The 10,159-nt window shown below is 53.2% G+C and overlaps 1 protein-coding gene across 1 annotated transcript in view; it reads left to right on the top strand.

The window, feature by feature from the left end:
* Window positions 1–10,159, top strand: part of RAB4A (RAB4A, member RAS oncogene family) — a gene marked incomplete at its 5' end in the record, with an annotated part of 15,980 nt that overhangs the window by 2,013 nt on the left and 3,808 nt on the right. Inside the window, 5 exon segments of the mRNA XM_014586837.2 lie at window positions 597–711; window positions 4,048–4,110; window positions 5,881–6,035; window positions 7,278–7,373; window positions 9,949–10,085. Coding sequence (XP_014442323.1) covers window positions 597–711; window positions 4,048–4,110; window positions 5,881–6,035; window positions 7,278–7,373; window positions 9,949–10,064 — 545 coding nt within the window.

The following is a 10,159-nucleotide window of genomic DNA, read 5'->3' as shown; positions in this document are numbered from 1 at the left end:
ACAGACCATTCCACACACTGGCACTAGCGCCGCATTTCACGGACACTCTCCTGTGACACGCGTAGGGTTTTGTTTCGGGGGGTTGTTCGGGGGCGTCTTTGGCTCCGTTTTCTCTTCTTTTTCCACTCGTCGGTGTTCAGCACACTTCCTCGGTGGGCCACAGAGCTCCCCCTCCACTTTACTTCTATTTCTTCAAAGTAGTTATCCATTCGAATCGTTGAAGCCGTCACCACCGCACTGTTGACGCAGCGTCCAGCCTGTCCCTGGACGTTAAGCCGCTCGGGTGGCGCCTGGTGTTGAGACGGTCACTGCAGTGCGGAGACCTTCACAGCGGGCGGGCGGGTGTGATCTGGCTGTCCAATGTGGTTTGCTTAGTGCTTTTGAGAAGACGCTGTGATCTCTGAGGACAAGGGCTGTCTGTATTCGCTGTAAAACCGTGAATGCGTCCCGTCAGCGGACGGTTAGAAACGAAAGGCTAAACGCACCACGTTTCCCATTGAGGTAACCCTCGATTTTCGTATCACGCGTTTAGATCTGTAAGCCTGTTGTCGTAATGTCCTACAATTAAATGTGCTGTTCTTGTTTTTCTCTTTTAGTCAAAGATGACTCAAATCACACAATAGGAGTGGAATTCGGTTCCAAGATCATAAATGTCGGTGGTAAATATGTAAAGTTACAGATATGGGATACAGCAGGACAAGAACGATTCAGGTAGCTTTTCCTCTCATTTAATAAACATACATGAAAACTGAATTTGAGAGAGTTAATTATATTCTCTCCGTACACAAGGCATTACCTCCCCACCCCTACAGCCCTCCCTCCTTTGCACTGATTTCAGAAACTTCACCTGAGGCCGGCAGGTGGTGTGGTGGTTAAAGGCGCTGGACTCCCCCATGGCTGACTGTGGTTCAAGTCCTGGGCCAGGCAGCTTGCTTTCTCACTTTTCCTCTCTTTCTCTCTGGTCAAATTTTAAAAAATAATAACAATAGTAAATAAAGTTAAATAAAATAATTCTTAAAAAAAAAAGAGAGAGAGAGAGAGAGAGGGATGAAAATGAGCTCGAAGAGTGGAGTCTTTCTGCCAAAGATCTTTCTGATACTGCAAGGAGAAGTACACTCGGGGGAATGCGGCACTGCCCGCTCTGGCGCATGCTTCCGATTACAATCAAGGCTCAGTGATGACACATGTTTTTGTTCATTTCTTAAGAAAGGAAATATGTGAGAGGACTTTACAGAGGTTGTGAAAATGGAATTCAAGTACAAGTCTGGGGCAGCAGGCGGCGTGGGGTAAGGGTGCTGGCCTCTGACGTGGCGGACTCCCGGCAGCAGGAAATCTGGCATGTGTGTGTGCATGCCCAAAATCCCAAGAGGAGAGTGGAGGAGAAGGGACTGTGGCACGGCATGCCCCCTGGAGGGTGATTTTTTTACTTTCCTTCTCTCTGTAGCTCTGTCTCTCTGCTCACATGCCCTATGACCAAAACAAAAACTAAAAAGAAAAAAAAAAGGTACAAATTTGTTATAACAAAAAGAAAATTTGGAATCCCTGCATTATTTTCCATGAACTTTTTGAAGCCTCTCATGTGTTTCTCCTTTAAAGAAGAATTTTTAACAAGTGCTTGAGTTCCCTGCTCCTTAGGCCATACCCTGGTGCCTGAGACATAACCCACCGGTACTTTCTCCACACTTTTATGACAGGGTGGTTATATCGAGTCCCGGAGTGACTTCAGATCACCATAAAGGAATCGCGGTCTTAGGTCCTACACCTCCTAAAACAACACCGTAGGTCAAGATTTCAGCTGTGTTTGCACAGATACAGAGTCAGAACAGATATTCATAGTCTCAAAATTCCGTGAAATAAGACCCCCATGCAAACATGTCGTTTCATTCAAGTTGGGAATGAATTATTTATTAAACATTCAATAATTGGGTATATGTTAACATTCAGTAATTGCTTCAAAGCATCCTAACCATCTTTCGTCACTGACCTTCTGGCGGTACTGGAAAACACATGGCCTTCTCCCTGTCAGAACCCACTGAAATGACCGTATAATTGAAATAGCATAAACTCAAAAGGGGCAAACCGGGTAGGTGCTCAGTTATGAGTGAGTGATTTCAGAAACATGTCACAGGTGGGAAGTGGGTGGCCGGTGAGTGACTGACGGCCCAGGCAGCTCCATCTGCAAGGCTGGGAGTGGGGCTCCGTGGGGTTCGGCCAGGTCCCAGGAAGGCCAGTGTGCAGGAGGGAGCAGGTACCCTGTGATGCAGACAGAGGACAGGAGTGGCGAGGCCCAGAGGAGCGAGACGAACGGGAAGTCCCTGAAGCCTCGCCCAGCACCGCGGCTCCCCCAGCTGTGGGCAGCCAGTGCGTAAGTCCCAGGCAGGGAAAGGTTCTTTTCTGCAGAACGAGTAGCTGAAAGGAGAGATGTAGAGAGAGGAGGTTTGGTTTCTCAGTAAGAACCACACTTGCATCCAGTTACCCTCGTAGGGACGCGGGCAGCCCCCCGGCTCCACCCACACCCAAAGAGCTCCTTTCAGACTCTCAACCATTGCTCTTCACAGGAAGGCTAAGGCAGGCATTCGAAGAAAGTTTCTGCAATAAAAGAGAGAGTCCCAAATTGTTAAAATTGGAATCGTCAGGGAATAGGGGAAAACACAGAATCTTCAGCAATAAGAGCAGAGATTGCATTCAAGTAAATAGAAAATGACATTTTAAAAAGCAGAGTAAGTAGGGTGGTGATCTCCCAGAGAGTAAGCCGAGAGACTGGGAGAAAATGGGAGGGGCGACCAGAAGCTGCGTCCAGTCCAGAGCGCACCATGGCCGTGCCTGGCCCGGGGAGCCGCCGGCAGCGCGCAGAGGGAGCGCTAGGCTGCGGAGACGGTAGGAGATGCATTTCTGCTGAAGGGTGAGATTTCCGCTTGACCAGCCCACCTTCCGCCAAGTGCAGCCAATAAAGAGAACACCCAGGCCTGGACACGTCATGTGACATTTCAAAACTCCACAGAGGAAGTCGAGATCCAAAAAGGTCCCAAGAGGGAAGACACTTATGTACAAGTATCGGAAGTTGGGGTCATGCTGGCCCCTCCGTGGGAGCGCTGGAACCTAGAAAATACTGAAGTATCACCTTCAGAACTCAGTATGAAAACATCTTCAGCCTTTAATTCTAAGCAGCTTGAAAAACACGGCCTGTGTGTGTGTGTGTCACACACCCAAAACACCAACAGGATGAGAAGCGATTGAGGCAGGACCATGACCCCCTGGGGCGCCCTCCATCTCTGTCCCTCTCTGGCCAGCGCTCAGGCCCTCTGGCAGTCAGGGAAAGAACAAAGAAACAAATGTGAGTCAAATGTTAGTGCAAAGGAGAGCCCAGGGCCCAGCCTGGGGAGTTGTAGTGCAGGGGTGGGAGATGATGACCCAGCCTGGACGGGGTGACTAGAGAGGGGGCCGGAATCTGGGGCAGAGAGGGGTGGTGGAGGGCACAGAGGCTGCAGGAGAGGCAGGGCGAGGCGGGGGTGAGGATGAGAGATGCCTGCTAGACTTGGGTACTGGAGGCTAGAGCCCGACAGGCCATTTGGGGAAGCAGCCCAGAGGGATCCCATGTTGGGGGTGAGGAGGCGGCGGTGGCAGGTAACAGACTCAGAAATTTGCACAGAAGCATGGGGACGGCATATGTGAAGGGTCATCCACATGTTTTAGTTTCGGGAAGTGGCGCGGGTTCCTGGCGCCTCAGGCTACCCAGGGCGGTGGCTCCTGTCCACCTGCAGACGCCTCGCCCTCCTGGGGAGATGCCCGCAGCGTCACTGAGAGCTGCTTCCATGTTTGTGAGAATGTGCTGCTTGTCCCAGCCAGCCCGGCGTCCCCACCTCATTGTTTCTGTGACACAGCTTCAGACAGAGTGACTTCTTGTGCATGAATCTGTGTATTTTTGAGCCATCTGTCTTTAAAGCGGATCTGTCCCCACACTGTGGTCTACAAAGCAGAATTGGGTATTTTTTCGTGGGGAGGGGGTCTTCTCGGCTGTCAGAAGTAACACCAGGGTCATCGTTTCAGGTCTGTGACAAGAAGTTACTACAGAGGCGCAGCCGGGGCCCTCCTGGTCTACGACATCACCAGGTAACACACTCCCCAGGGCGGGCAGGTGGCCCAGGGCCCCATCCCGAAGGCCGGGCTTAGCAAGTACCACAGGTGTGCCGTGTCCGGGCCAGGCAGGCGGCTGGCATCAGGAAGGCCCTGGGCCCTCTGGTCTGGGTCAGGCCCAGCGCTGCCTCGCCATGGAGAGGGACGTGCCCATGGGGAATGAAGCAGTCCTTCCCGTTTTGCTCCTTTTTTTTGTTTTTTAATTTTTGAGAGATGATGATTTTTGTTTGTTTTTGTTGCCATAGGGCTCATGCGCTTGCTGAAGAGATAGAGAGGGAAAGTAAGAATTGATGCCCCACGGAGGATGGCCACGCCACAGTCCCTTCTCCATTCCCCTCTCAGGATTTTGAGCACGCACGCACACATGCCCAGCGTGATTTTCAAAGCTGCCAGGTCTAGAACTCCAACCACAGTCAGCCGTGTGGGAATTGAGCTCCTTAGCCACTGTGCCACCTGCTGGACCCTTCGCTACATATATATTTTAAAGCATTATTTAATTAATAATATTTATGATTATAATCATTTCGTTTGACCAGAGAGAGACAGAAAGAGAAACAGACAGTGAGAAAGCAGGCCTCTAGGTCCGGGACTTGAACCGTGGCTGGCCACGTGGGAGTCTAGCGCCTTAACCACCATGCCACATACCAAGTCCCTTGACTATGTTTGTTACCGTGGTGGTTGGGCACTTTGCCGCAGCACACAAAGCTTTATGTGACGAGGTCATTAGAAGTGGATTGGGGCCCTTAAGGACACGGTGAGCTTCGACTGCCTGGGTTAAGACCCAGTTCCAGCATGGGCCACCGAGCTCCGGGGTTGGCACAGCAGCTGGACAATGGGGTCGTGGTCATCGCGTCACCCTCACGCTGTTATCGGGAGGTGCAAACTGGTTGATGAGAGCGTCGACGTGGCAGCTGTTGGTCACACGCAGCAATGCCATTGGCATTAAACGAAGTCACACTCAGCCCTGGACTCGGCTGCACTGGCCACGCTGCAGGTGTCCACGGTGGCCGGTGGCCACGGACCAGACAGCGTGGTCGAGGCTTCCCTGCCCGTGACGGAGTCCCCCAGGTAGCACCGATCTCAATGCGAGCTGGCAGGGCCACCCTAGAAACGTGTCCTCCAGGAGGGTGTTCCTGGGGGGTCCTCTCTAGGTGGGGACCCGCCCATCAGGGCACGACGCCCGTGCTCCCCTCAGTCTGTGGTCAGAGCAGGCGCCCGCGGAGGGGCAGGCAGCTCCCAAAGGCCCTCCCTGCCCTTGCCAGAGGGGGACATGGCCGGCGGGTGCCCGCAGACGGGCTGTGTCCTTAGATAGACAAGGCTGAAAACAGCAGGTTACACAGACCTGGGCAGGTCCCGGCTCGGCCACTTCCTGTGCTGGGGTGCAGCGGGCGATAACAGCAGTGTGAGTCACGGAGTCCTTGGAAAGGACCAGCGTGGTCGGTTCCCGGGCAGCAAAGCACCAGCGCATTGCGGGGACTCATTAGCTGTTCGGTCCCACTCGCCGGAGCCCGGCCTGTGCTGTGCCCACCGCGAGCTCGGCAGGTCCGTGGGGGTGAACGAAGGGACTTCTGTTCCCTTTGGCATCCTGACCAGGCAAACAGAGCAAACCCGCGAGCGTGGCGCAGACCGGGCGTGTCCCTCCCGCGTGCCCGTGGTGGACGAGCGGTGTGAGGAGTGAGAGTGACTGGAAAGACTTGCTAGTTTCATAAAATACATGTATTATTTTCACAATCTTATGTTACGCAGCCGAGAAACCTACAATGCGCTTACTAATTGGTTAACAGATGCCAGAATGCTGGCGAGTCAGAACATCGTGATCATCCTCTGCGGAAACAAGAAGGACCTGGACGCTGAGCGCGAAGTCACGTTCCTCGAAGCCTCCAGATTCGCTCAGGAAAACGGCAAGGCCTTTTCTCTTATGCTTGGCAGGTGGCAGCCTGGGGGTCGTGGCATTGCTGCGTGTGAGATGCCTTCTAGAGTTTCGAGATGAAACCGTGGGAATGTGGGCTTTCCCGTGTTTATTATAAACGCAGCCTTGGCGTGTTGGGGTGTCTGTATTCTGCCTGCGGGAGTCACCGTGATGGTAAAAGCGATCGTGTCAGCATTCTGGGGTGACTTTTCAGCCTGGGTCATGGAACGGGAGACGTTTTGGGTTCAAGTGAAACTCGTAATTATAACTGTGAAGGGCTCTCACCAGATAATGTCATTTTTTTTTCACACATTTTGAAGGAAAGTTGGCAAAATATTAGTCCTAACTAGATAGGGGACAGTCGAAGAGCTGCTCGGCTCGTTGGCTTCGTTTTGCTCAGACTAGACGTCAGTCATTCGGTCACGGGTGTCAGGTTCTCTGTGAGCGCGCCCCAGGAATGTACGGTTGCTATGGATGACGGAATGATGCAAGCTCAGACATTTTAAATAGCATCCATTTTCGGAACCCATCACGGATCAGAATGTCCTGATTTCGCCATTAGGGGGACTCTGCAGTCATCTAAGCTGAGAAAATAAATAGGCGAGAAACACGTAGGCCGCCCCAGGAGTTATAAAGAAGCTGCTCAGAAACACAAGAGGTTAGAATGTTGAAGCTCAGAGGAATCTGGAGTCATTTAAATGCACTCCCTCTTCCAAGTAAGGCCACTGGAGGCTGCCGAGGGGCGGTTGCCTGAGAGCGAGCCGCGCAGGCCTCTCCGGGCGATCAGCCACCGCACTGGTGGATGAAAGCGTCGTTCACGTGCAACCTCGCCGTGGGCCGAGTGACAGATTGCAGCATAGTACTGGGGGCGTGTGAACACTCACAGGCCGTGTATGAGGTGACACGCACATGATTTGGGGAGGGAACTGGCTGCACCTCGAGTAGACAGCAGGGCCGCGCTGGCGGCCGGCCTCCTGCCTCCTGGGTGTCGTGCTGGAAGCCTTGCTGCGTAGCCGGACTGTTCTACAGATGAAGGGCTGGCACAGCAACGGTGACGTTGCAGGGCACGTCAGACCTCTCCTCGCGTTTAAAACAGCGTGGATTCTTGCAGAAATACATAGTTTTCGTCATAAGTCACGTGTTTGCATGCTATTCCAGGAAGGTACTAAACAGGCTTTTGTCTTTGAACGGTTTGACCGTCTTCTAAACACGGCTCTGTGCTTTGGTGTTTCAGAGCTGATGTTCCTGGAGACAAGCGCGCTCACGGGGGAGAACGTCGAAGAGGCTTTTGTGCAGTGCGCAAGGAAGATACTTAACAAAATCGAATCAGGTAAAAGCCCTTCCGTGAATGACGTCTGCTCTCTAGCGCAGTCCTGTTGCCGTTACCCTTGGCGGGAGCGATTCGGTCAGAGGGAATTGTCTCTGCACCTGCCAGCCCCAGACTGCTGTTCCTGGTCTGGAGTTTGTGCTCAGTGGGCTGAGGTGAAAGCTCCCTCCTGTCGGGATGGTTTTCACGGCCCTGTTGGGGGTGGGAGAGCAGCCAAACTACAGGACAGTCAGGGTTCCAGGGAGTATTTGCTTGTAGAACCATAGTCTTATTTTTTTATTTTTAAGGAATTATTTAATTTTATTTACTCTTTGTTTTTTGGAGTTTTTGCTATAGAGCACATGCACTCACCAGACAGACAGAGACAGAAAGCGAGAAATTGCCCCCCACCCCCAGGGGGATGGCCTCGCTGCAATCCTTTCTCCTCCATTCTCCTCTCGGGATCTTGGGCACGCACGCACACGCACCTGGCATGAGTTTAAGCCACTGGGTCTGGGACTCGAACCACAGTCGACTACATGGGAGTCCAGCGATAGCCATTATGCCATCTGCTGGTCCCTATTCATTTATTTTTAATTTGACTGAGAGAAACAGACAGACAGACAAAGAGGAAGTAAGAAAGCAAGCTACAAGTCTGGGACTCAAACCGCCATTTGCCATGAGGGAGTGTCCAGCTCCTTAGCCATCACGCCGCCTGCTGCTCCCGAGCCACAGTCTTTTTTTGATCTGTCGCTTAAAGGAGAAAAAAAATGGACCTTTGTCCACCATCTGTCCACAGCATGCCAGTTCTGCTGGGCTGGTGTTCGTACACAGCGGCCGGGGTCTGCCCTGCTGTTGAGGGAGTTCCCAGTACATCCCGTGCTGTTGGAAACTGCGTGCTGTACCTCTTACCGCTGGGAGTCAGCCACAGTCTGCCTCATTGTGGCATTTTTCGCTTCAGTTAGAATAATTTCAGATAACCCTAATGTGGACAGCTGATAAAACATTATATACTGTCACCTAACTAAAGTTGATGTTTGTTTATTTTAATTTTGTTAGAGGGCACACCTGTTCACTGGGGGGAAGAGAGAGGGAGAAAGGCCACCTCAGTCCCTTCTCCATTGTTACTGTCAGGATTTGGGGATTTGGGGCACCATGCACATCTGGCTTGCTTTTCAAGCTGCAAGGTCCCGGGACTTGAACTGCATGGTTGGCTGTGTTGCCTCCGGCAGCCTTAACCACCTCTCCACTCCCTGGCCCAGCCTTTCTGGAAGTAGTACCGAAATTACATACGTGCATTTACCTTTTTTGGGAGAAGCTTTTGCTAAAGGGCTCTTGTGCTTGCCAGAAAAACAGAGAGAGACAAAGAGACAGAAAGTGAGAAATCACCCCCCAGAGGGGATGGCCACGCCACAATTCCTTCTTCTCTATTCTCGTCTCAGATCTTGGGCACACACGCACATGTGCCCAGCACGAGTTTAAGCCACTGGGTCCGGGACTCGAACTGGTCAACTACATGGGAGTCCAGCAACAAAGCCATTACGCCAACTGCTGGTCCCGTGTGCATTTACCTTCTAATTTATTCATTCAGCTCTCTGAGTACCTACTGTATTTCAGGCTCTAGGACACATAAACGAATATATCACGACCTTGCCTTCAAGAAGCTACCTTTTGTGGGGAACAATGAAGAGAGTGACGATATGGGGAGGGTGATGCAGTAAAGATGCATGGTGCAGTGGCTAGGAGCAGACCAGGAAGTGAAGGGAGAGCAGAGGAAGAGGGGCCTATCGAGAGACAGAAAGGAGATGACCAGGGACATGGGGCAGGACCCAGGGGCAGAGTGTCATTGAAGCCAGCAAGGCATGAAACGTGCATTCGGAAATGCGATAGCAGAAGGTCCCGTCGGCTGAGAACTGGACTGGCAGCGTCCTCTGGGATGGCAGTGGGGAGTCTGCAGTCCTGGTTGCCGGGGAGAATTGTACAGAGTCGGGGGGCAGAGGGTGGCAGACACACAGCGGGTGAGAAAGCCGACGGCAGGTGTGAAGGTCACGTGAAGTGGCGTTTGGGGTCAGAAGGAACTGGCGTGAGAATGCTGAGAAGGAGGGCGTGAAGGAGAGGAGGCTGGCTGAGGTGAGGCCAGGGAAGGAGGAGGGAGAAGGCCAGAGCCCAGTGGGAAGGCTGGGGCTCAGCAGGAGCAGGACACCTCGGCCTTCTTTTTTAAAAATCAGAACATGAACAAGGGATTTGCCAAGGGTCAGCCCTGTACCCCGAGATTAAGGGAGCCACGTCCCACATGCCAACATGACTCACGTCCTGCCCCACCGCTTGGAAACACACTGGACGCGGGCGTGTGCGAGGTCCCGACAGGCTGAGAAATGGAGGAAGGGTGCGGCGTGCCACGCCCCAGGGGGTGCTCACTCTGTCGCTCTCATGAGTGCCCGTGTCTCTGGCAAAATTGAAAAAGAAAAAGGGCAAGAGTGACGCCCTGTGGGCGGCGTCCTGCCCTCTGTGGGCCTGTGTCCCTTCCCCTTGCTTAGTCTATTTGGAGGAGCGCAGGACGGGAAGACTCGGTCTGAGCGTAGCCTTGCTTGGTCCGCAGGTGAGCTGGACCCGGAGAGGATGGGCTCGGGCATTCAGTACGGAGACGCCGCCTTGAGACAGCTGCGGTCGCCCCGGCGCGCTCAAGCCCCCAGTGCCCAGGAGTGCGGCTGTTAGAGCAGCCCGGAGGGCACACAGGTGGGTGCCCATGTCGCCGCCAGCCCTTGTGTGCTTAGGGCAGGGGCTGTCGCCGCCTGCGAACCCGCCCCCAC

The sequence above is a fragment of the Tupaia chinensis genome, unplaced genomic scaffold, assembly GCF_000334495.1.
Source record: "Tupaia chinensis unplaced genomic scaffold, TupChi_1.0 Scaffold000161_3, whole genome shotgun sequence".
In the NCBI taxonomy this organism is placed as follows: Eukaryota; Metazoa; Chordata; class Mammalia; order Scandentia; family Tupaiidae; genus Tupaia; species Tupaia belangeri.
This window is presented reverse-complemented; position numbering and strand designations above follow the sequence as displayed.